A 27,613-nucleotide genomic window follows, 5' to 3' on the forward strand; every position below is an offset into this window, starting at 1 on the left:
CTGCTCCTACACTCAACTCCCCTTGTTATGAAGGCCAACTTGCCATTAGCTTTCTTTACTGTATCTGCATGCTTAGTTTCAGTAATTGATAAACAAGGACACCTAGATCTAGTTTTACTTCCCTTTTTCCAAACTTGACACCATTCTGTTCTTGCCACCAAACTAGATATACCACGCATCTGCCCACTCACCCAACCTGTCCAAGTCACCCTACTTACATTTCACACTGCTACCCAGCTTTGTGTCATCTGCAAATTTGCTAAATGTTACTTTTAATCCCTTCATCTAAATCATTAATGTATATTGTAAATAGCTGCGATCCCAGCGTTGAGCCTTGTGGTACCCCACTAGTCATTGGCTGCCATTCTGAAAGGGACCCTACTCTTTGTTTCCTGTCTGCCAACCAACATTCTATCCATGTCAGTACCCTACCCCCAATATCATGTGCTCTAATTTTGACCATCAATCTCCTATGTGGGACCTTACCAAAGCCTTTCTGAAAGTCCAGGTTCACTACATCCACTGGCCCTCCCTTGTCCAGTTTCATAATTAATTCCCCAAAAAATTCCAGAAGATAAGTCAAGCATGATTTCTCTTTCAGAAATCCATGCGGACTTGGACCAGTCCTGTTTCTGCTATCCAAATGTGCCACTATTTCATGTTTTATAATTGACTCCAGCATCTTCCCCACCACTGACGTCAGGATAACTGGTGATTTTTTTTCCCCCCCGTTTTCTCTCTCCCTCCTTTCTTAAAAAGTGAGAAAACACTAACTACCCTCCAATCTGCAGGAAGTGATCTTGAATTTGGAGAACATTGGAAAATGATTACCAATGCGTCCATGATTTCTAGAACCACCTCCTTAAGTACCCTGGGATACAGACCATCAGGCCCTGGGAATTTATCATTCCCATCAGTCTACCCAACACCGTTTTCTGCCTAATGTGAATTTCTTTCAGTTCCTCCGTTACCCTCGAACCTCTGTCCACTATTACATCTGGGAGATTGTTCATGTCTTCCCTAGTGAAGACAGATCCAAAGTACCTGTTCAACTCATCTGCCATTTCCTTGTTCCCCGTAATAATTTCACCCGTTTCTGTCTTCAGGGGCCCAACTTTGACCTGAACTAATTGTTTCCTTCACATCCCTAAAGAAGCTTTTACTATCCTCCTTTATATTCTTGCCAGCTTCCCTTAGTACCTCATCTTCTCTCCGTTTTGCCGTTGTAGTTATTTTCTATTGCTCCTTTAAAAGTTTCCCAATCCTCTGGATTCCTGCACATCTTTGCTATGTTATACTTCATCTCTTTTATTTTTACACTGTCCTTCCCTTGTCAACCTTGGTTGCCCCTGATTCCCCTTAGAATCTTTCTTCCTCTTTGGAATGAGCTGACCCTGCACCCTCTATATCATTCCCAGAAATACCCGTTGTCGTTGTTCCAATCTCATCCCTGCGAGGGTACCGTTCCAGTCAGCCTTGGCCAGCTTCTTCTCAAATTGTAGATTAAAATGTATCATATTATGGACACTGCCTCCTAATGGCTCTTTTACCTTGAATTCCCTTATCAAATCCGGTTCATTACACAACACTAAATCCAGAATTGCCTTCTCCCTGGGAGGCCCTAGTACAAGCTGTTCTAAGAATTCATCTCAGAGACACTCCACAAACTCCCTTTCTTGGGATCCAGGTTTTTCCCAGTCTACCTGCATGTTGAAATCCCCCATAACAACTGTAGCATTACCTTTGCGACACGCCAAACTTAACTCTTGCACCCTATATCCAGGCTACTGTTTGGGGGGCCTGTAGATAACTCCCATCAGGGTTTTTTTGCCCTTATAATTTCTCAGTTCTATCCATACTGACTCTACATCTCCCAATTCTATGTCATCTCTCTCAAGGGACTGAATTCCTATAACATCATACTTGCCAATTTCCAACTGAGCCTCAAGCTTACTTCTTATATTTGTGTATTCATATATAATACTTCAAATCCATTATCTCATCGATTCCTATTGCACTTGACCATACTCTCCAATCCTTTCCTCACCTTTTAGAGATTCTAATTTGGAGAAAGGCCAATTTCAGGAAATGAGAAAGGATCTAGAAAGCATGGATTAGGATAAGTTGTTTGCGGGCATGGATGTACGAGGTAAGTGGAGGACCTTCAAAGGAGAAGTTTGAGAGTACAGAGTTTGTATGTTCCTGTCAGGATTAAAGGCAAGGTTGAAAGGAACAGCGAACCTTGGTTTTCGAGGGATATTGGGGATCTGGTTTGGAAGAAGAGAGAGAGGTATAACAGGTAGAGGCAACATGAAGCAAATGAGGTACTTGAGGAACATAAAAAATGCAAAAAAAACCCTCAAGAAAGAAATCAGGAAGGGTAAAGGAAGACATGAAACTGCTTTGGCGACAATTTGAAGGGACATTGTAAGGGTTTCTACAGGTATATTAAGCAAAAGGATAGTAAGGAACAAAATCAGTCCCCTTGAAGATGAGTAGTCAGCTTTACATGGAACCAAAAGAGATGGGGGAGATCTTAAATGTGTTTTTCATCAGTATTCACTCAGGAAACAGGCAGAGTCATGGGAAGTAAGGAAAACGAGCATTAAGGTCATGGAACCTATACAGATTAAAGAGGAGGAAGTGCTTGCTGTCTTAAAGAAAATAAGGGTAGATAAATCCCCAGGGACTGACAAGATATTCCCTCGGTCCTTGAGGGAGGGTAGTGTAGAAATTCCAGGGACTCTGGCAGAAATATTTAAAATGTCCTGAGTCATGGATGTAGTGCCAGAGAATTAGAAGGTAGCTCATGTTGTTTAAAAAGGCTCCAAAAGTAACCCTGGAAATTATAGGCCGGTGAGGTTGATGTCAGTAATAGGTAAATTATTGGAAAGTGCTCTAAGAGATCAGATACACAAGTACTTGGATAGCCAGGGATTGATTAGGGATAGTCAACATGGCTTTGTGCATGGTAGATCAAGTTTAACCAATCTTACAGAGGTTTTCGAGGAGGTTACCAGGAAAGTTGATGAAGAAAAGGCTGTGGATGTTGTCCACGTGGACTTTAGTAAGGCCTTTAACAAGGTCCCACATGGGAGGTTAGTCAGGAAGGTTCACATGCTAGGTATTCATGGTGAGGTAGTGAACTAGATATGACATTAGCTATACGAGAGAAGCCAGAGAGTAGTGGTGGATGATTGTTTCTCAGACTGGAGGCCTGTGACTAGTCGGTGCTGGGACCATCGTTGTTTGTCATTTATATCAATGATCTAGATGATAATATGGTAAATTGGATCAGCAAGTTTGCAGATGACACTAAATTCGAGGTGTTGTGAAGAAAGTTTTCAAAATTTGCAGAGATCTGGAAAAATGGGGTGAAAAATGGCAGATGGAATTTAATGCAGACAAGTGTGAGGTGGTACATTTTGGAAGGACAAACCAAGAAAGGACGTGCACTGTAAATGGTCAGGCACTGAGGAGTCCAGTAGAACAGAGGGATCTGGGAATACAGATACATAATTCCCTGAAAGTGCCATCACAGTTGGATAGGGCTGTAAAGAGAGCTTTTGACATATTTGCCTTCATAAATCAAAGTATTGAGTATCGGAGTTGGGATATTATGGTAAAGTTGTACAAGATATTAGTTTGGCCAAATTTAGAGAATTGTGTGCAGTTTTGGTCACCTAACTACAGAAAAGGTATCAATGTTAGAAAGATTGTACAGAAGATTGACTAGAATGTTACCTAGACCTCAGGAACTGAGTTATAGGGAAAGGTTAAAGACGCTAGGACTTTATTCCCTGGAGTGTAGAAGAATGAGGGGAGATTTGATAGAAGTATTTAAAATTATGAGGGGGACAGACAGAGTAAATGTAGATCGGATTTTTCCACTGAGGGTAGGTGAGATACAAACCAGAGGAAATGGGTTAAGGGTGAAAAGGGAAAGGTTTAGAGGGAACATGAGGGAGAATGAGCTGAGGTGGTGAATGTGGACTCAATGTTAACATTTAAGAAGAATTTGGACAGGTACATGGATGGGAGGGGTATAGAGGGCTATGGATTGTGTGCAGGTCAGTGGGACTAGGCAAAATAAATGGTTTGGTGCAGACTAGATGGGCTGAAGTGGCCTGTTTCTGTGCTGTAATGTTGTCTGGTTCAAGCAAGAAGGGTAGAAAACAATTGGAAAGTTACTACAAATTGGAGAAATTGACATTGACTACCCAGACAGAATATTAGGTTGTTCGTTCAAACTGCAAGTGCTCCAACCCGGGCAGTACACGAGGCAGGAACAGACTTCTCCATGTGGAAATGGGGCTGTGAAATGACTGGCTATTGGGAGGTCGTTGCTGTTGCAGCGGGCAGAGCGAAGGTGGGCAACAAAGCGATCTCTGTCTGCGTCCAGTCTGCCTGACACTGGGGAGATTCACAAGAACTGTTTCATCCTGAACAGTGGGGAAAGAGGAGCTGATCCCGGAATGGTCAGGAGATGGGATGAGTTCCTCCAGCATTTTGTGTGTTGCTGCAGTTTTCCAGCAACTGCATTTTTCTTGTTACCAAAGTGACGAGGTGATTAAGGCTTTAAGGTGAAGCGATTGGGTGAAGATAAGCTATTTTGTTGATTGTCGATGCCAAGCCAAAGCAATACCTTAATGCCTGATCTCTCAAGGAGAGGTCAGGTCAGATTGAGGTAGGTGAATGGTGGGTGTGGCAAAGTGGCCCATTATTTGATCAGCCACATCTTCATTGGGTGATACCACAAGAGGGGGAAAAATAATCTAGTTCAAAACTCCTGCCTGAGTTTGAAAGTTCAGAGTGCAACATGAAGCTAAGCAAAGACAGAGTAACCAATTTACTGGTCAAGCAATATACCCATTGCTATTTACTGGGTCCTGGATTTATTTAGGCTATTGAATTTTAATGTGAGATATTACAGGTGCTTTTTTGCAGTGTCACTTACCCTGAGTTTCTAAATAGTTCTGTTGCTGCCTTCCAGAGGGGGCACTGCCATCACTCACACTGCTGTAGGTTTCCAGACCCACAAGGAGTGTCATCATATCAATGAGTGTGTAGTCCCTGCTTCCTGCACTCCCATCCTGAGCAACACACAGGACGGACAGACGGCTGAATGACTGGAGCTGATTAATGTTTGCACGCAGGAAATGGAGAATGATGTTGAGATCATTCAGGGCACAGCCCAGCATCTTCTTCCTGAGCAGGTCAAACACAGGAAGACTTTGATATACAGCCAGGAATTGTTTATCCCAGTAACAAAGATGCAGGAGATTGTGTATGATCATGGGGACAAGGAGTACATAAACAGTGCCATTAACCACACTGATCATCTTGAATATAGTCAGAGACATCAGCTTACACTGAATCACAGCAGGAACATTTGGGTCACTGGTCAGAAGGCCTGATTTAATGTAGCAACTGAACTGGTCCAGGAGAAATGCTGGCAAGTGGCAGTAGATGAGGTAGAGGCACGCCACAGCGATGAAAAGCAGAAGCAGGAGTTGTCTCATGTAGTACATGAAGATGTAGTAGCTCGAGCAATTCTTGCAGGACAGGTAACGTTGGAGGAGTGGAAACTCCAGGAACTTCTCTCCTCGAGCCCTTTCAACACAAAATGAGCCAAGTCAGTCACTGCTCATGCTAAACAATAGACCCCTTCTTGGAGCAAATGTTTTGTGTGCTTTGTTGGCATTGCATCAGACCCTTGGCTCCACACACCACATCTGGCATTCTCCGAATCCAGCTGGAATCAGAGCAGAAGAGCAAGCAATGTGAGAAATATCAGTAACGTTCCATCTGCCACTTCTCAGCTCAGCTCTGCATCCTATTGCTGTCCAGACTTTCCACAACTTCAACAAACTTACTAACTCACCCTTCCACTACTTCATCCAGGTCAATGACAAAATCACAAAGAGAAGGGGGTCCTAGAACACCTCTGCTCACCAGCCTCCATGCAGTATATGAACCATCTACAACCACCCTCTCCCTTCTGTGGGCAAGCCAATTCTCTATCCATAAAGCAAGACCTCCTTGGATTCCAGGCCTCCTTAATTTCAGAATGAGCCTTGCATGGGGAACCTTTTCAAATGCCTTACTGAAATCCATATAGACTGCATCCATCGCTCTACCTTCATATAGACCATATGGACTCCATCCACCATTCTACCTTTATATGGACCATATAGGCTCATCCACCGCTCTACCTTCATATGGAGCAAATAGATTGGATTCACCGCTCTACCTTCATATGGACCATATAGATTGGATCCACCGCTCTACCTTCATATGGACCATATAGATTTGTTCCACCGCTCTACCTTCATATGGACCATATAGATTTGTTCCTCTGCTCTACCTTCATATGGACCATATAGACTGCATCCACCGCTCTACTTTCATAGAGACCATATAGACTGCATCCACTGCTCTACCTTCATCAATGTGCTTTGTTACAACCTCAAAGAATTCAATCAGGTTCATGCTAACTATCCCTAATCTAAATGCTTGTAAATCCTGTGTCTCAGAATCTTCTCCACTAATTTGTCTGCCACTGGTCCATAATTTCATGGTTTCCTCTACTCCACCCATGTCAGTGCTGTATAACTGCTCAGCAAAAGGAAGTGTAAGGTGCTTCTTCCATCCGATACCCTGCAGCTCACACTTGGGCAAGGTGTAGGACCTGTTTAGCCTCCAGTCAGGGTCACGTGTGAAACCATGGGTTGCAGGTGGCAGATGGTTTTTACCAGCAGATTCTACAAATTGGAATTTATTGTTGTAAAGCTATAAAAACACTGGGCAGATGAATCTGCTGATCAATGGCCAGGGTTACCCGTCCAGTACAGATCTTGCTGTGATCCACCACTGAATGGTGTAACTTGGTTACTGGCACTGGGTATACATTTGGTTCATATGTATGACTGGCCCGCCTTCCCTCGGTGACTCCACCCGATGGAATCCCCTAATAAAAGCAGTTAAGTCAAATCCTTCTCTCAGTACAAGTCCTGGGATTGGGCCAGAACAGGAACATGGTCCAAGTCTTATGGTATTAATAGCCTGTCGTCCAGCAACTCCAACTGTCTGGTATTATTGATACTTTTAATACCATAATTTTTTTTTTGCAATGGACAACCTGCTGAAGCTGGACAAACTACATGTAGATCTGCAAACACCTGATACCCCAAACCAATTCGAGCTCTGGCTTATCTGCTTCAATGACTTCCTGCCAGCACTCAAGTCGTGAATACCGACCACGACAAACTGTGCTTGGTGCAATTGGGAGTCGGCCATCAGGCCTACCCCATCATCAGAGGTTGCACGAGGTTTGACAAAGTCAAACGCCAAAGCAGGTACAGCCCCAAGACTAACGCGGTCTACGCCAGGCACCTCCTCATGATGCACAAGCAATGGCTCGGTGAGCCCCTCGAGGAGTACATTTGGGCCCTGCACGAACTCGGGCATGGAGCGGCTGTAAAGACGTGACTGCAGAAGTCGACACAGACCAGCTCGTCTGGGATTCTGAGTAACGGACGTCCGCTCAGACTATATCCAGCAGCTACTGGAACTCGATAAACTAACCTTGGAAAGGGCTGACGAGGTCACTAAAACACTGGATGGAGCTCGTAACTCAGACTCTTTTGCATTTGACAATGAGGCTGCCTCATGGAGAATGCAGGCAACGCCATCCTGGGACGCGGGGGTCCCACTCTGCTGCAGCTGCCTTCACCGAGCCCCTGAAGTGCTACTACTGTAGCCAACTGAAGCACCCCTGGAAGCGCTGCTCAGCCAAAGAAGCGGTGGGCTCAGGGTGTGGGAAGAAAGGGCACCATGCTGAAATATGCAAGCCCAGATGTCCCCTCCTGAGCAGCGTCGCATTCGGGCAGTGGGGACAGCCATCTTGACTGATGTCACTGCAGTGAACTGGGATTCACTGGTAGTGTGTTGTGCTGATGGATGGCCTCACTCCCAGCTCCGCCCCCATCTGCTCACATATAACCCTGGTTTCCCACCTAAACCAGAACCCTTCTGAAGACAACTGTGAGACCCTACCTTTAGTTATAAGCTAATAAAAGTGTTTGTTCTCCCTCCGGTCATGAGAGCTTTTATTCATGTTACAATTTTATTAGCGTATTCCCCAAACGATGGAAGCGCTACTCAAGCCAGGTATGGTGCTGATAGACCCTCTATCCCCCCGAGGCAGCTGAGGAGTTCACGTACTGGTTCCAGGCCTACCTGAACGCGACCAGAGACGTCTTCCACAACTCAGGAGGTCCGCACTTGTTTCGAGGGTAGGAATGAAAGGATATGCAGTCATCAGGAACTGCTCTACATTTGATGCTGCCATCGAGGTGTTGAAGGGTCAGTTCCTGAAGTCAAAAAACAAGGTTCTAGCGAGACATCAACTCGCTCTATGTCGCCAACGGCCAGGAGAGATAATCAATGATTACCTGCTGGATCTGTGGACACTCGGCAAGAAGTGCAGGTACGAAGCTATGGGCCGCGTTCGTGAAGAACAGCAGATCCAGGACACTCTAGTCGCGGGGGTCCCCTCGAGGTACATGAGGCAGCGAATGCTCGAGTCGGGTAAGAAGGACTTGGCTAGCCATGTTGAACTGGCCAAGTCGCTAGAACAGGCCAAGCTCAAGTACAATGACCTCAATGCTAGTGAACTCGCTCACCCAGGTGACCCCTTCCAAGGACTGGCTGCTCCTGCTTTTCCAACCCTAACAGATGCCATTTTCCGTGATAGGGAGCACTCCCGCGTAAGGGAGTGATTTTTCTGTGGAAAGAGCCAGCATCCCCGATCTCGTTGCCCAGCTAAAATCTCTGTGTGTTCCAGCTGTGTCAAGAAAGGGCATTTGGTGAGGGTTTGCCATGCGAGGCGAAGTCCAGGGAAGTCCACGACCTGCACCACTCCTGGATCCAATTCCAGCCCCAAGCTGTCCTGAACTCACCTGAGCCCACTTGCGCTACATGCCGATGAAAGGTGGCAGTGAGGAAACGACACAAAAAAGATCGGTGACCATCTTTCTGTGACCCAAATTCAAACTCGGCACCATCATCATCAGAGGAGGAAGGAGGGTGGCCATCTTGCCGTGCCAGAAGATCGACGCCATCTTACCCACACAGGGTAACCCAGGACAGTGGGGGCCATTCAAGTGAGGAATATGGAGTCCCCGGGGTCCTTGCCTCGATGGTTCTGGATCAGGACAGACCTCACCAGCTTAGCAGCTCCATAGTGACAGTGAAGGTAAATGGACTCTCCACTAAATGCCTAATTGACACAGGCTCTACTGAAAGCTTCATAGACTCACAGACTGTATAAGAATACAACCTAAAGATGTATCCTTCCAGTTATCACATATTCCTTGCATCTCATTCACATTCTATGCATTGTATCTGTCATTTGAAGGGGGGAATTCTGTAAATTTCGTCTGTATATACTTGATGGATTGTGTGCGCCAGTGTTGTTGGGTCTGGACTTCCTGTGACACCTTAAAAACATGTCCTCAGCGTATTCTGGTCCCCTCCCCCCCGTAACAGTTCGGAATGGAGGGCCCCTAAAATCAGAACCTACATGCAGCCTCTCCACATTGAATAATTACCCTCCTCCCCTCTTCCCGAATCTGTCCCCAGACTGCAAACCTATTGCTACCAAGGGCAGGAGGTACATCACGGGAGACCAAGATTTCATAAAGTCTGAGACACAACATCTGCTCAACGAAAGTATCATCGAACTTAGCACCAGCCCGTGTAGAGCACAAGTGATAGTGGTAAAAGGGAAAACAAGTCCAGGCGAGTAATTGACTATAGCCAAACTATAGTCTCTATAAACTCCTGGACACATATCCCCTCCCTTGAATTTCATACATGGTGAATGATATTGCGCAGTATTGGGTGTATTCGACCTGAAAGCTGCTAATCACCAGCTGTCAATGTGTTCCAAGGACCATCCGTATATGGCATTTGAGGCTAACAGTCGTCTCTATCAATTCCGGAGGGTCCCTTTCAGTATCACTAACGGGGTTTCTATCTTCCAGAGGCAGATGGACAGAATGGTGGATGAGTATAGGTTGAAGGCTACCTTCCCCTACCTCGATAATGTCACCATCTGTTGCCACAGCTTGGAAGACCATGACATCAACCTCCAGAGTTTTCTCCAAATGATGAAAGCCCTGAACCTCACTTATAACTCTGACAAGTGTGTGTTCAGGACTAAATGTCGGGCTATCCTTGGCTACATGGTGGAGAATGACATCATTGGCCTGATCCCAATAGGATGTTCCCCCTGTTAGAGCTCCCCGGTCCCAGGACCACAAAGGCTGGGGTTTTTCCTCATATTATGCCCAGTGGATTCAGTATGCTGATAAGGTTCATCCTCTCTTAAAAGCCACTAATTTCCGCCTCTCGGCTGAAGCCCAAATGGCTTTTAACTACCTCCGGAACCACATTGCGAAAGCGACACTTCGGACGTGGCCCTGGCCGCTACCCTCAACTAGGTGAGCAGGCTGGTTGTTTCTTGGACATTACAAGGCCATGAGCTCTGGAACCACTCTGTGGAAAAGGAGGCTCAAGACATTGTAGAAGCCATGAGGCACTGGAGACGCAATCTGGCTGGTAGGAAATTTATGCTCCTCACTGACCAGTGCTCAGTTACATTCATGTTTAATAATGTCAAGAGGGGAAAAATCAAAAATTACAAGTTTGCTAGGTGGAGGATCGAGCTCTCCACCTACAATTATAACATTGCTTATTGGCCAGGAGCTCTTAATGACCCCCCCGGATGCCTTATCCAGAGGAAGCTGTGCCTCTGCACATATTGGTCAACTGTGGTCTCTGCATAATGAGCTCTGCCATCCAGGGGTTACCCGCATGGCTCATTTTGTCAAGGCATGTGATCTGCCCTACTCCATGTAGAATTTAGGGTCTATGAATGAAAACAGAGAAAAAAAAAGTCAAGGAAATGACCAGGTCTTGGCCAGGTCTGCGCACTTCTACTGCCCCACGAAGGCACACCTGATCAAGTCATCCAGGCCCTTTGAACGGCTCAGTGTTGATTTTAAGGGTCCTCTCCCCTCCACGAACAGGAACACTTTCTTCCTCTCTGTCATTGATGAGTATTCCCATTTCCCGTTCGCCATTCCATGTCCAGTCACGTCCTCTTTGACAGTCATAAAGGCCCTAGATTCCATTTTCGCCTTGTTCGGGTATCCCAACTATATTCATAGCATCTGGGGCTCATCCTTTATGAGTGATGAGCTACGTCAGTACCTGCTGGCGAGGGACATCGCAACCAGCAAGTCTACTAGCTACAACCCCCGGGGGAATGGGCAGGTTGAAAAGGAGAACGCCACAGTGTGGAAGGCTGTCAAACTGGCCCTGAAGTCAAAAGGCCTTCCAGATTCATGCCAGCAGGAAGTCCTTCCCATTGCACTCCATTCCATCTGGTTGCTACCATGTACCGCAACCAACGCTACTCCTCACGAGCTCCTATTCAATTTCGAGAGAAAATCGGCATTGGGAACTACACTCCCAACCTGGCCCATCACTCCTGGTCCAGTCCTTCTCAGGAAGCTCGTGAGGAGAAACAGGACCGACCCCCTGGTGGAAAGGGTGAAAATGCTCCACGCCAAACCCAGGTACACCTAAGTGGAGTACCTGGATGGCAGAGAGGTCACCATCTCCATCAGGGACCTGGCACCCACCGGAACAGAGGGTCCATTGCCTCAAGTGCCCTGCGAGCCATGGAACTCATTCTCGCCACTCCCAGACAGGGCCTCAGGGAATCCGGTTCAGGAGGAAAGTGCATCCACCTCCACCATTGAGCTGGAGACCCTGCTCACCTCTCGTCCCTCACAAGGGTACCAGGAAACTCAAGGAGTCCAAGGTCCCTTGGATGCTTCACCAGGATCTCCAGATCCCCGGACCACTTAAACCTGTAAATTTGTAAATAACTGTATATTTTTCAATTTTTTTTTCTCTGTTTTCATTCATAGACCCTAAATTCTACAGGAAAGGGTCACTGCAGTGAACTGGGATTCACTGGTAGTGTGTTGTGCTGATGGCTGGCCCTGCCCCAATCTGCTCACATATAACCCGAGTTTCCCACCTAAACCCAGAAACCTTCCGAAGATGACTGTGAGACCCTACCCTTAGTTATAAGCTAATAAAAGCATTTGTTCTCCCTCCAGTCGTGAGACCTTTTATTCACGCTACAGTCAATTCAGCCATCACCTCTGTCCCCGAACAACAGCACTGCATGCACGTTGGGGAAGCCCCCATCTTCCCAGCCCCGAGCCGCAGGCGTTCATGTCACCGGTCCAATACTGACAGCGATTCTGACTACGACCAGGTACTGGCTTCCATTACTCTTGATCAGCACAGCCCTCACCAACTCTCTCGCTTGATGAGAGAGGTTGAAGTAAATGGACTCCCCATCACCTGTTTGACGGCAGCAGCACCAAAAGTTTTGCCTTGATGTAGTGCAGGACCATTCACTCATGGTGAGTCCATAGAGTTGCAAGATATCCCTGATCCCTGGCATCCAGGGCACAGTCGGCCGTGAGTCTGGGCTACTGCACGGTATCACTAACTGTATGGGGCGCTACTTATGACCATTTTAAACTGTTGGTCATGACCAGCTCTGCGCGCTAGTAATCCTGGGGCTGGACTCCCAGTGCCATCTCAATTTGATGGGCCCCATTCTCCTCTCAATGTCCAACACCACCAACCTTTAATCTGCCTGCCCCCTCTCCACATGTGACCAATGGGCACACCACGTCCTACCCACAGCGTCTGACCTGCGGACTCTCCATCCTCCAGGTACCACCCCCCCTCCGCCCCATCGCTAACCTCACCCCAGATTGCAAGGCAGACCCCGACCCCATGCGTCCCCTGGTGGAATTCCCTCTGCCTCTCAGCCTCGAAGCCCTGAAGAGGTGCCTTGGGTTTTTCTCTTATTATGCACAGTGGGTTCCCAATCACCGCTGGTGAAGGCCACATCTTTCCCACTCACGGCAGAAACTCAGGGGTCCTTCACCTGCGTCAAAGGGGACATCGCCATGGCCACAATGCACACCGTGGAAGAGTCCACCCCCTTCCAAGTGGAGACCAATGCCTCCGATTTCGCCCTAGCAGCCACTCTCAACCAAGTGGACAGACCGGTAGCATTCTTCTCCCGCACCCTCCACAGCCCTGAGGTCTGACACTCCACTGAGAAGGAGGCTCAGGCAATCGTTGAGGCGGTCCGCCACTGGAGGCACTAGCTGGCCAGTAAGTGATTTATCCTTGCTGACTGACCAACGTGCAGTCGCATTCATGTTCTGCAACAGTGGGGTAAAATCAAAACCGATAAAATCCTTGAGGTGGAGGATAGAACTCTCCACCTATAAATATGACATCCTATACCGGCCTGATGCCTTGACCAGGGGGACGTGCACCAGCTCACATTCCACCTGGCACCACAATCTCTGCCACCCTGGGGTCACTAGACTTTTTCATTTTGTCAGGGCCAAAAACCTCCCCACTCCATCAACATTGTCCAGACCCTGACTAGAAACTGCCAGGTTTGCACCGAATGCAAACCACATTTCTACCAAAAGCCCAACAAGTCACATCTGATCAAGGCTACTTGATCCTTCAACCACCTGAGTGTGGATTTCAAAAGGCCCTGCCCTCATCCAGTCAGAACTTGTACTTCCTCAACATTGTTGATTAGTTCTCCTGTTTCCCCTTCACCATCCCCTGCCCAGATATGACCACGGCCTCCATTAAAAAGACTCTACACAGCATCTTTACCCTATTTGGGTACCTGAGCAATGAGCTGCAACACTACCTTCTGATGCAGGTTATAGCCACCAGTAGAACCACGAGCTATAAGCCTGGAGGAATGGCTGGGTGGAGCAGGAGAATGTTACGGTATGGAAGGCAGTCCTTTTAGCATTAAAGTCCAGAGGTCTACCCATCTCCCAGTGGCAGGAAGTCCTTCCCGATGTCCTCAATGCAATCAGATCCCTCCTGTGTCCTTCCATCAATGCGACATCTCAGCACTGGGGACAACTCTACCATCCTGGCTGATGTCACCAGGCCCAGTCCTACTCAGGAGGCATGTACGGGGCCACAAGACCGACCCCCTGGTCGAGAAGGTCCACCTCCTCCTAGTATGCCTATGTGGCATACCCTGATGGACGTGAGAACACAGTTTCTGCCCGAGACCTGGCCTGAGGAGGAGACTCTGAGACCACTTCCCACACCCACCGAGCCTCCTGCATCTGGGCACCCTACCCCAACCCATGCACCAGCTGCTACGACCACCATGGCCAATCCCCATCACCCCACCCTGACTTGTCGCCCCCGGGTCGGGTATACCAGCTGCTGACATAGTCCCACCCAACTGGGAACTGCCAGCTGGCACCACGATGGTCCACAAAGAACAGAGGACCACAGGACCGGCTGGACCTGTGATGGACACTGGACTTACCCCCTTCCCAGGACTTTCTTTTTAAAAGAGGGGGTGAATGTGGTGATCCACCACTGTATGGTGGCTGTTACTTGGTTACAGGCACTGGGTATATGTACGGTTCATGTGTATACTTCCCTCGGTGACTCCACCTCCTGGAATTCACTATTAAAGGCAGTTAAGCCAAGTCCTTCCCTCAGGGATCGGGCCAGAACAGGACAGTCCAAGTCTTATGGTATTAATGGCCTGTTGCCCAGCAACTCCAGCCGTCTGGTCTTATTGATAGTGAATCAATGCTGCAACTGAAGAAGCCAATGGGAAACCGCTTTGGTATTTTTCCCTTTTCTAATCATGAACTCAACATCAACTACAATCTCAACTCAAAGATGGAGCCTTCACCGAAGGAGAATGGGGGCGGCAACAATTGGGAGAGAAAGAGATCGTGATGGGTGGGGAGACTTGATTGCCCACGCCGGACAGTAAGGCACCAGAATGAATGAATCTCGGCTCCTTTTCTTGAACAATGGAACAGCATTAACAATCCTCTGGTACTTTTGTCACCAGTGATGATGTGAACATTATCGCCATTGGCTTAACATCTCCTCCTTCCCAAACAGTAGCCTTGGATATATATCATTTGGCGCTAGTGGACTCAGCTAAATTCAGGCTTTTAAAAAGCTCCAATGCATCCTCTTAATGTCGACATGTTCAAGCATTTCAGTCATCACAATTGCCAAGGGCCTTTTCTCTGGTGAATACTGAATCAGTAAGGATTCCTTCTACCTCCTGATGGGTCGTCACATGGCTCAGCCTCATACTCTTCACATAATCGTAGAATGCCTTTGGAGTTTTCCTTTTCCTGCTTGTCAAGGTGATCTCATGGCCCCTTCTAGCTCCCCACAATCCTTCCTTAAGCTCTTTCCCAGCAATCTCTGGAGCTATCGACTTCAACCTCTGGTAAGCTTTTCTTTCCTTAACCAGATTCCCTACATCCCTTGACACCATGGTTCTTCCACCTTACTACTTGAGCAGAGTGCCATGCAAATATTCCCTGAACATTTGCCATGTTTTTGCCACACATTTCCCTGCGTACACTTGTCCCCAATTTATGCTGCCAAGATCCTAGCCAATAGAACCAGATTTTCCCCTACCCCAATTAAATTTTCCCTAAATTGTCAATTCCTGCCTTTCTCCAGCGCTGTTATAATGGAGAGAGAGAGAGAGTTGCGATCACTTTCTCCAAAATGTTCACCACTGAGAGATCTGACACCTGACACCTGCCCAATGCCAGGTCAAGCATACCCTCTCCTTCAGTCGGCCTGTCATTATGTGGTGTCAGGGAACCTTCCTGAACACACTTAACAAATTCCACTCCATCTAAACTCTTCCCTTTAAGATGGTGCCAATCAATATGGGGAAAGTTAAAATCACAGATCACAATCTCTGCCTCTGGATCTGCTCCTTGATTTCTCTCTTTCTATTGGGGAGCCTGTAATCTACACCCAGTCGGATTATTGCCTGCTTTCTGCTCCTACTTCCACCCACACTGACTCAGTAGACACAATGTCCCCATTTTCTGCAGCTGTGATAGTATCCCTGATCAGCAGTGCCACTCCCCCACCTCTTTTATTTATTTAGACTTACAGTACAATGACAGATCATTTCCGAGCCACCTAATTTACACCCAATTAATCAACACTCCCAGTACATTTGGTGGGAGGAAACCGGGGCCCTTGGGGAAAATCTATGCAGACACAGAGAGAATGTGCAAACTCCTTTACTGGCAGTGATGGATGGAGGCTGATAATATATTGATAAATGAGAGGGTCAAAGGTAGAGGTGAATAGGCTGGAGTGGATGAACTCCAGATTATTTGGGTGTCGGTGGGGGGGGAAGGGAATAGACAGGAATTACAGGGACACTCTCACACCTAGGAGGCAGGAGGAGGGCAGATGGGTGACAGTCAGGAGAGGGAAAGGGACCAGGCAGGAAGTATGGGGCACCCTCAATAACCCATGCACGGTTTTGTATACTGTTGAAGGGGGAAACCTATGGAAGTCAGGTCTCTGACAATGTGGTTGCAAAGGGAAGGGGGAAGAGGAGGCGAGCTGCAGTCATGGGGGGTTCCGTAGCTGGGTGAACAGATAAAAGGTTCTGTGGATGAGATCGAGAATTCCGGATGGTATGTTGCCTCCCAGCTGCCAGGCTGTGGAATGTCTCAGATCGAGTTCGTGGGATTCTTCAGAGAGACGCTGAGCAACCAGATGTTGTGTGGGTAGGAAGGCTGATGAGGTTCTGCAAGGAGGGTTCAGGGAGTTGGGTGCACGTTTGAAGAACAGGACCTCCGGGTTGTGGAAATCTCTCATCCACCCTTGTCCAAGGTATGCTGATGGTCAGTAAACCTCATCAACCACCTTCCTTTATAGAGTGGCTTCCATTCAGGAAACAAACTGCTTCTCGGAATGGAGCATTATCGGTTCTACCTGTTCACTTCCTCCTGGATCAGACTCTTGGCATTGGGGTTGTTCTCATATTTCTTCAGAATCAGTTGAGCCACTTTAATTGACCGATTGTAAGCTTTATCCAACTCGTCAATAATAAAGAGCAGGTCCGCAGCCAGAAGTGGAGAAACAAACACTTTCCAGATGAGACTGGGAAGGTACATGGTCACGGCGATACCCAGCAGTGAGTAGGGAAATACCTGTAAAGTAAATGAGCCACTGTGAGACCCTGTGTCAGCAGCGAGCATGGGGGCCCCTCCAACAAGAGAGCCTTAGTTATTTAGTGATGGAATCATGCTATTATTAATCTTTAGTTATAAAATATATTATTTTAGTAAACGGAACTTTAAAATCATCTCTTCAGAATTATGCCTGAACTGTAATGGTTTTGGGACCTGCCACACAAATATGCACATAGTGGAGTTAAGTTAGATTGAAGTTTAGAGTTAAGTAATATTTTATATTGTTAATAGCTATTAATAAGAACTATTGTTTTGAAGAAACCATTGTTTTCATAATTTTTATTGCTGCTGGGCTAGGTTGTAACATTAGATATACAGCATGTTAACAGGCCATTTAAGCCCATGAGTCTGTGACACCCAATTAACCTTCACTCCCGGTACATTTTAAACAGTGGGAGGAAACTAGAGACCTCGGAGAAAATTCACGCAGACATGGGGAGAAGGAACTGCACTGTCCTTACAGACAGTGCAGGATTCGAACCCCAGTCCAGTCCCGATTGCTGGTTCTGTAAAGATGTTATGCTAATTGCTACATTAACCATGCAGCCCTAATTATACCATTATACCAAGTGCAGACAGAGAAAAGGGACCTGTACAAGAGAAGAAGATCAAGAGTGTGCGCAGGCCACCAGGTGCCTGGGTAACCTCAGTCACAGCTACGGAAGCATTTTAAATCTAACATTTTTAAATGAAGACAAAATTTAGATGTAACAATAACCCCTTAAACACTTGCAAGTGATCCCAGGAATTAACCGCCAATCGGCCTTTAAAGTTTCAAGTGTGAAAGCAAAATCAGCTCAACATCGGCGTCAGATGACATCATCTCACGTCAGGGATTGACAGCCTCGACCCCTAGTACAATCTCCGGCGCTTGCACAGGCTGGCGTTGCAATCAGACAAGTGTGAAACAGGCAATTGCATTGTGGGATTAAAATGACCCAAGTTTTTGCATGATTTCAAGAACGTGAAGGAAGAAAAGATTAAAATGAAGGTATAAACCTTGCCATGGGAAAGTCGCAGCAGGAGAGAGAGGAAATAAATAGCCATAGTGGACAATTTTTGAACAGCGTGGGAAAGTTTGTAGTGTTACAGTGTACAATTTATAATGACCGTGGGAAAAAGCAATGGCGGACCTGACTTCCCAGAATTCCATGCAGCAGAGAAACCCCCTCCATGAATGGTCCCTTGCTGCGGGTGGTCATACAGCCCTTTCTGGGAGGGCAGGTCCACCATCACTTTTTCCCTTGTGATAGTGCCAATGTTCCCACGCTGTTTAAAAATTGTTCGCTATTGCTATTTATTACTATCACTTTCCCACAGTCCTTTGTAAAGGTTTGTATAGGTCGGTACAACTACAACAGGAGGTGAAGAGCTCAAACCGTGTTGTACATAAAGTTTAATTCATTTATAATTAGGCATGATTCATTTTGATCAAATATAAGATCAAAATACATTGATCAGGATTTAGGGCAGGTCCACCATTGCTCGATGCGTCATGACATCACCGGTAGAAGGTTGAACAATCCTAACCCCAGGATGGCTCTTTGCAAGTGTGGAAGTGTTCAGTGTCCCAGTTAGGAGTGGTTGTGTGAAAAGCCAAACCCCGGTTCCTAACCCAGGACACTGAATGGCCAATTTAATGGAATGCAAGAGTGAAAGGGGCTAATGACAGACATGGAGGAGACCATTCAGCCAGCAGACCATGCCAGCCCCCAACAGAGTAATTCCACCCCCTTCAATTTATTCTCTCATGCTCATAAACATCTCTTTGGCTCTTTTGACCCCTGTGGCAGCTTCCAAAGGTCAGTAGGATGACACCAGATCATCCAGTGGAAGATGTAAATTCCTTACAGTCAGCACAAGTGAATCTCTCAGAGGTATCATTGATCCTTCCACTCTTATCCCCAGGGAGCAGGACATCTGAGAAGAATCCCTAGCATATGCGCAGAGCGAGTGGCAGTTGTGGCTGGTGAAGGCAACTACCAATGTTGAAATTGCAAAGGCATGTTGCTCAGCAGTGCAAGAGCGTTTGTGAATCAACCTCTGTTTCAGCGTTTGGGGATCACTGTGTGAGAGATGAGAAAAACTGATATTGCAATATGAACATGAAGAAATGAAGAAAATAAAATTGATACATAAGTAAATGAATGAAGCCAGTACAAACAACATGAGACATGGATATTATTAGAGGGCAGGAAGCTGACACTGTCTGAGTAAGATAAGAATCTCCTAGAGAAGCAGCAAGTTCACTAACTGAAGGAGATAAGGACAGACAATTGATGATAGAAGTAGAGTTAGTCTGAACGGGATAAGGGTCTCCAAGCCCCAGATAGAATTAGCAAGGCTTGCATAAATAATTAGAAAACCTTAGACAGTATTAGCCAGTTCTACATATATAATTAGTAAGCCTTACACAGATTTATCAAGTTATGTATATTAAACTAGTAAACCCTAGACAGGATTAGCGAACTCTGCATATGAAGAGACTGTAGCTCTGAGAGGTGTGAATGGGGACAAGGGCAAGGTTGTGAATAAGGACAATGGGGATAATGACATGAGAAGACACCGACAGGATACCCCCTGGTCCTCCAAGTGCACAGAAACAGCTTGTAGACAGGCAGGATTGCCTAATGCCAAACCTCTCCAGCAGGAGGCAGAAGAATGTAAGGGGGGGTGGGGGGTTATTCCTATACTGAGATAAACTGTATAAAAGTTGGGTGAGCCCCAGTGTATGTGTGTATTCCCAGGGTAAGGGGAAGCACCCAACTTTGCACTGTTGTATAATAAATGTTCTTTGTTCTCAATTTTTGTCTCGAGCAATTTCTTTAAAGGTAATTCTGTTTCTAACAACTGCTTTCAGATTTTTCTTCAACGAGGAACACAGTGCACACGATGCAATGAGGAATGAACCAAAATCCAGAAAAGCAGAACACAAGGACACAGATTAGGCCTTTATGCCTGTTCTCATTCAGTAAGATTGTGCTTGACCTGAAATTCAATTTCATTTCCTTTAGTTTGCAATATTTCCTATGATGTCTGCTTTCCATTCAAATCTGACAAACTCTGTCATCCCAACATTATTTCTGTGCAGAAATGCTTTCTTGTCTTTGTGAAATCACTTCAAAAGCCATAAATTCAAGGAAATCTGGGACTAGACCAGACCTGTGGGAGTGGGCCTGAGATTAGACCAGACCTGTTGGAATTGGATTGAGATTAGCCCAGACCTGTGGGAGTGGGACTGAGATTAGACCAGAACTGTGGGAGTGGTACTGAGATTATACCAAATGTGTGGGATTGGGCCTGAGATTAGACCAGACCTGTGGGAGTGGGCCTGAGATTAGACCAGACATGTGAGAGTGGGCCTGAAATTAGACCAGACCTGTGGGAGTGGGACTGAGATTAGACCAGGCATGTGGGAGTGGGCCTGAGATTAGACCAAACCTGTGGGAATGGGACTGAGATTAGACCAGACCTGTGGGAGTGGGACTGAAATTAGACCAGACCTGTGGGAGTTGGTCTGAGTGTAGACCAGACCTGTGGGAGTGGGACTGAGATTAGACCAGACTTGTGGGAGTTGGCCTGAGTTTAGACCAAACCTGTGGGAGTGGGACTGAGATTAGACGAGACCTGTGGGAGTGGGACTGAAATTAGACCAGACCTGTGGGAGTTGGTCTGAGATTAGACCAGACTTGTGGGAGTTGGCCTGAGTTTAGACCAAACCTGTGGGAGTGGGCCTGAGATTAGACCAGACCTGTGGGAGTGGGACTGAAATTAGACCAGACCTGTGGGAGTGGGTCTGAGATTAGACCAGACTTGTGGGAGTTGGCCTGAGTTTAGACCAAACCTGTGGGAGTGGGCCTGAGATTAGACCAGACCTGTGGGAGTGGGACTGAAATTAGACCAGACCTGTGGGAGTTGTCCTGAGTTTAGACCAGACCTGTTAGAGTGGGACTGAGATTAGACCAGACCTGTGGGAGTGGGCCTGAGTTTAGACAACCAGGTAACAACTCTCCAGCCCAACACCTTCCATGTGCAACATCCAACTCATGCACACTCGCACATTCCCACTCTCTCTCACACACATACACTCACTCCCACACGCACTTGATCTCACACACACATGCTCATACACACTTACACGTGCACACATACTCACACACGCACACTTCCACATGTACTCGCACACACACACATCCACATGCACTCACACATGCACTCACACATGCACTCACACAAGCACTCCCATGTGCACTCGCACACACACACTCCCCCACATGCATGCCCACACGTACTCACATGCACGCGTACTCATACACACATACACACATGTACTCACACATACATGCTCACGTACTCACATACACACTCCCACACACACTCCCACACATACTCACACGTGCACATACTTGCACACACACACACCTAGTCGCACACACGTACTGACACACAAATACTCACACAAACGTACACACACATACTCGCACACACATGTACTCACACTCATATCTACTTGCACACATACTCACACACATACTCGCACACACGCACGTACTCACACACCCACTCCCACACACGTACTCACACACATACGTACTTGCACACACGCATTCACACACATGTACTCACACACACATACTCATACACACATGTACTCCTGCACTCACTCGCACACATATGTACTCACACTCGCACACACACGTACTCACACACACACTCCCACACACACATATTTACACACACACACTCCCACACTCATGTACTCACACACACTCGCACACACACATACTGACACATGCACTTCCACACACACATAATCCCACACACATGTACTCACAGACTCTCATCTTTGTCGACTTCCAAAATGTACCGTGACAGCTTCAGTCTGAACTGCGTCAGCTGATTCTGTCCTTTTCACTTCAAACATCTCTGCAGATTAAATCCTCCATTTTATTTCTCTGTAAGGTGGGTGCTGCTGGTTCTTCGCAGGAGATTGCCAAGTGACTCTCCGAGCAAAGGTTCAATGGAACCCTAAAGATGCCTTTGAAATTGTGCAACCAATTCCATAGAATCATAGAACATTTACAGCACAGAAACAGGCCCCGTTGGTCCTTCTAGTCTGTGCCGAATCATTTTTTTTTGCCTAGTCCCACTGATCTGCACCCAGTCCATATCCTTCCATACCTCTCCCATCCATGGACCTGCCCAAATTCTTCTTAAATGTTAAAATTGAGCCCATGTTCACCACTTCAGCTGGTACCTCCACCACTCTCTGTGTGAAGGTTATTCCTCATGTTTCCCCTAAACTTTCCCCTTTCACCCTTAACCCATGTCCTCTGATTTGTATCTCACCTACCCTCAGTGGAAAAAGCCTGTCTACATTTGTTCTGTCTATCTCCCTCATAATTTTAAATACCTCTATCAAATCTCCCCTCATTCTTCTACACTCCAGGGAGAAAAGTCCTGATCTCTTTAACCTTTCCCTGTAACTCAGTTCTTGAGGTCCAGGTAACATCCTAGTGTATCTTCTGTACACTCTTTCTATCTTACTGATACCTTTCCTGCAGTTAGGTGACCAAAATTGCTCACAATATTCCAAATGTGGCCATACTAATATCTTGTACAACTTACCATAACATCCCAACTCATGTACTCAATACTTTGATTTATGAAGGCCAAGATGACAAAACCTCTCTTTACAACCCTATCCACCTGTGACGTCACTTTCAAGGAATTATGTATCTGTGTTTCCAGATCCCTCGGTTCTATTTTTTGGAATATTTTATTTATAGATTTTCAAACTGAAACAGTTTCCAGTAATCAGTCACAAATTACAGTTATCCATTATGTACAAAATTCATGGTTGCATCTGAATGGTTTCACCCCTCCCCACCCTCCACCCTGCACTCACAGAACACAATTATGTATGACATTCAACCACCCACAACAAAGTTTGGGAACCATTAGGGATTTGTCACGGCCTGACGGCTGCCACCTGTTCTGCTGCATTTTTCTTGATTTTACTTGATTGGGCTGGAATGGACCCCCCTCCCCTCCCTCAGTAGAAGGATAGACAGGGGAGACAGGGTGGCGGCATATGCAGATCCAGACTGTAACTGTGCTCCTATAAAATTTGAATATGGTTGTGTAGGGCGTTGAATGACTCAAACCAAGGCTTTTATTACCAAAAGATTGGAGCGTTGTATATCGAGGTCAACCAGTCCAGACTGACCTGGGTCTGGTTAGGTGCAGCACCTTTTGTTCTGGCCAGTAGGTGTGGTTACGACTCTCAGCCAATCACTATCACTATATACAAATATATACAGAGGTGATAGGATCCCATACACTCCTTCTTTGAGAACTGATCCCGGGGTGGGTAAAAAATAGCGGGGGGGGGGGGGAGTTTGTTACAGAGTGGTGGTTTTTCTGAGTTCTTAATAGTTCGTAGTCTGTATGGAGGGGAACAGCAAAGGTGAACCCTTTCTTTGGATTCCAAAACAAGGGGAGGATAACATGCAGGGGTTACGGGCTGTCATGGATGGGTGGCCTGATTGTCCGACATGACCGCAGTTGTGCCGGAATCGGAGTAGCTGGCAGGGGGCAAGACATGATCGTCCTTGGTATCTCTGAGGGTCGGTGCGGGTAGCCCTAGTCCACAGCTGTCGTTATCTGTGAGCTGCAGCTGGTCCCGTCTACTGCTGTCGTCATCTCCGTACTGCTGCTTGTCCAGCTTTCTCAGCATGTTACTTGGGGGAGAGTTGGAGGAAGGTTGGGGAACGAACATTACAATGTTAGATCTGGCTTGGGCCAGGTCCCTTAATGAGGCCGTGTTCTCCCGTCCGTCCGGGTACTCGATATAAGCATAGTGCGGGTTTGCATGTAGCAGTGTTACCCAGTCCACTAGGGGGTCATTTCTTGAGTACTGGACATGACATCTCAGCAGGACAGGTCCAGGAACCATTAGCCAAGCTGGTGTGGTCATTTCCGATTCCGACTTCCGTGGGAACAAGAACATGCATTCTTGCAGGGTAGCGTTGGTGGCAGTACATAACAGAGACCTGATGGAATGTAGGGCATTTGGGAGGACATCCTGCCAGCAAGTGGTGGGGAAGCCTTTAGACCAGAGGGAAAGCATGATCGCTTTCCAGACAGTGGCATTCTCCCTTTCGACCTGCCCGTTACCGCGTGGGTTGTAGCTAGGGTCCTGCTCGAAGCAATACTGCGCACTAGAAGATACTGTCTCGGCTCATCACTCATAAATGAGGACCCATGATCACTGTGGATTTAACTGGGGTACCTGAAAATGGTAAAGGTGCTGTGGAGTGCATTTATGACTCTGGAGGCGGTCATGTCCGAGCAGGGAATAGCAAATGGGAAGTGGGAGTAGTCATCCACCACTGTGAGAATATAGGTGTTATGGTTTGTGAAAGGTAAGGGCCCCTTGAGACGTTCGAAGGGCCGGGTGGCTTTTATGACATGGGTCTTCTCGGGCTGGAAGAAATTGGGCTTGCACTCAGCGCAGACGGGGCAGGCTCAGGTCATCACCTTGACCATATAGGGCAGGTTGCGGGCCTTTACAAAGTGGGCAAACCTGGTGACCCCTGGGTGGCAGAGCTCCTCATGGAGCTAGTGCATGTCCCATGGGAAAGGGGATCGGGTGGATCATTGAATTTGCCAGGCCAGTACAGCATGTCATAGTTAAAGGTAGAGAGCTCGATTCTCCACCTGGCAATTTTGTCATTTTTGATCTTACCCCGCTTGTTGCTGCTAAACATAAATGAGACAGCGCGTTGGTCGGTCAGCAGTGTAAAGCGCCTGCCAGCGAGGTAGCGTCTCCAATGACGTATGGCCTCTACGATGATCTGGGCCTCCTTCTCGACAGAGAAGTGTTGGATTTCTGGGCCCTGGAGGATTCTAGAAAAGAAGGCAACTGGCCTGTTGGCTTGGATTAAAATGGCTGCCAGTGCAAAGTCAGAAGCATCTCTCTCTACCTGGAAGGGTATCAATTCGTCTACGGCATGCAGGGTGGCCACAGCGATGTCTGACTTGAAGGCAATAGAAGATACTTCCCTTCCGCTGACAAGGGAAAAGAGGTGGACTTTATTAGTAGCTATGCCTCGTCAGTGCACTGTGGGACCCATTGGATGTAATAAGAAAAAAGCCCCAGGCAGCGTTTGAGTGCCTTCTAGGTTTGGGGCAGTGGGAGGTCCATGAGAGGGTGCATGCAGTCAGGATCTGGCCTTACCACCCTGTTTTCCACCACGCAACCTAGAATTGCAAGGTGAATGCTCCGGAACACAGATTTCTTGAAATTATAGGTTAGGTTCAGCCGGTTTGCGGTTTGGAAGAATCTCTCAAGGTTGGAGTTGTGGTCTTGTGGGTCATAGCCACAGATGGTGACATTATCCAGATACGGGAATGTAGCTGTTAACCTGTTCTGGTCCACCATCCAGTCCATTTCCCGCTGGAAGACCGCGACTCCATTAGTGACACCAAAGGGGACCTTGAGGAATTGGTACAAGTGCCTGTCCGCTTCGAAGGCCGTGAAGGGGTGGTCCTCCAGATGGATTAGGAGCTGGTGGTAGGCTGATCAAAAGTCGATGGTGGAAAACACACGGTATTGGGCGATCTGATTCACCACATCCGTGATTCGCAGGAGTGGGTAAGCGTCTAAGACTGTGAAGCGGTTGACCGTTTAGCTGTAGTCAACCACCATCCGCAGCTTCTCCCCGTTCTTCATGACTACTACCTGCGCCATCCAGGGAATTGTGCTGGGTTCATTGATGCCCTCATCCAGCAGTCTGCGTACCTCACTTTTAATGAATTTCATGTCCTCGAAGCTGTACTGCCGGCTCTTGGTGGCAATCGGTTTCCAGCCGGGAGTAAGGTTGGCGAAGAGTGTTGGAGGATCGATTCGAAGAATGGAGAGACTACAAGTGGAGCGTCTGGTTCGGGGCACGGGGACTGGCATGGGCTGTCACCCGCAGGAGGTATCTGAAGTGGAATGGCAGATAGAGAGTGGGGTGTGGGGACCCCCGTAATGCAGTGACATCGATTTAAAATGGCATTGAAAATCCAACCCCAACAATACAGGAGCACACGGTTGAGACAGGACTAATAACTTAAAACCCATAAATCTGATACCCTGAACTTTGAAAGTCACCACATAATACACCTTGATGCCCGTTGAGTGGGCTCTTGTGGTCAGCGAAATTTTCTGGTCAGTTGGATAGATTGCAAGTGCACATCGTTGGACCAGGTCTGGGTGAATGAAGCTCTCCATTGAACCTGAATCAAAAAGACAGTTAGCATATTGGTTGTTCACCTTGATGGCTTCCACGGCCTTAGCTAAAGGATGTGGATGGCTCTGGTTCAATGTCACTGATGCAATTAGTGGTAGCGATTAGTGAGACATGGTTGCAGGAGGGATGTGATTGGCAGCTGAATATCCCTGGGTTTCGTTGCTTTAGGTGTGATAGAGTCGGAGGGGCAAGAGGAGGTGGTGTTGCATTGCTTGTCAGGGAGAATATTACAGCAGTGCTTAGGCAGGATAGATTAGAGGGCTCGTCCACAGAGGCTATTTGGGTGGAACTGAGGAGTGGGAAAGGAGAGGTTACACTTGTAGGGGTGTATTATAAACCACCCGGAGGGGACCGAGACCTAGAGGAGCAAATCTGTTGGGAGATAGTGGATATTTGTGATAAGCACAGGGTTGTAATTATGGGAGATTTTAATTTTCCACATATAGATTGGGAAACGCATTCTGTGAAAGGGCTGGATGGGTTAGAGTTTGTGAAATGTGTGCAAGATAGTTTTTTACAACAATATGTAGAGGTGCCGACCAGAGAAGGAGCAGTGTTAGATCTACTGTTGGCAAATGGGATGGGTCAAGTGACGGAGGTTAGTGTTGGCGAGCACTTCGGGTCCAGTGATCATAATGCCATCAGCTTCAATGTCATTATGGAAAGAGATAAGTCAGGGCCAAGGGTTGAGGTTTTTGATTGGGGAAAAGCTAGATTTGAGGAGATGCGAAAGGACTTACAGGGTGTGCATTGGGACAATTTGTTTTATAGGCAGGATGTAGTAGAGAGATGGAAGTCTTTTAAAGATCAGATTTTGAGAGTGCAAAAGCTTTACGTTCCTGTTAGGTTAAAAGGAGGGGCAAAAGGTTGGAGAGAGCCGTGGTTTTCAAGGAATATTGGAAACTTGGTTCGAAGAAAAAGGGAGGCGTACATTAGGTATAAGAAGCATGGAATTAAGGAGATGTTTGAAAAATACATTGAATGTAAGAGGAATCTTAAGAGAGGAATTAGGAAAGCTAAAAGAAGGTACGAGGAGACTATAGCAAGCAGGGTGAAAATTAATCCAAAAGGGTTCTACAAATATGTTAATGGTAAAAGGAAAGC

At 47.0% G+C, this 27,613-nt stretch overlaps 1 protein-coding gene across 1 annotated transcript in view; it reads right to left on the reverse strand.

The window, feature by feature from the left end:
- The window catches only part of LOC138740977 (pannexin-3-like), a 48,894-nt gene that overhangs the window by 4,725 nt on the left and 16,556 nt on the right, over positions 1-27,613 (reverse strand). Inside the window, exons 3-4 of the mRNA XM_069894358.1 lie at positions 16,951-17,168; positions 4,958-5,613 (exon numbers count right to left, since the gene is read on the reverse strand). Of these exons, the coding sequence (XP_069750459.1) occupies positions 4,958-5,613; positions 16,951-17,168 (874 nt within the window). The remainder of the gene's footprint in view (positions 1-4,957; positions 5,614-16,950; positions 17,169-27,613) is intronic.

Source organism: Narcine bancroftii, chromosome 8 (assembly GCF_036971445.1).
Source record: "Narcine bancroftii isolate sNarBan1 chromosome 8, sNarBan1.hap1, whole genome shotgun sequence".
Taxonomy (NCBI): domain Eukaryota; kingdom Metazoa; phylum Chordata; class Chondrichthyes; order Torpediniformes; family Narcinidae; genus Narcine; species Narcine bancroftii.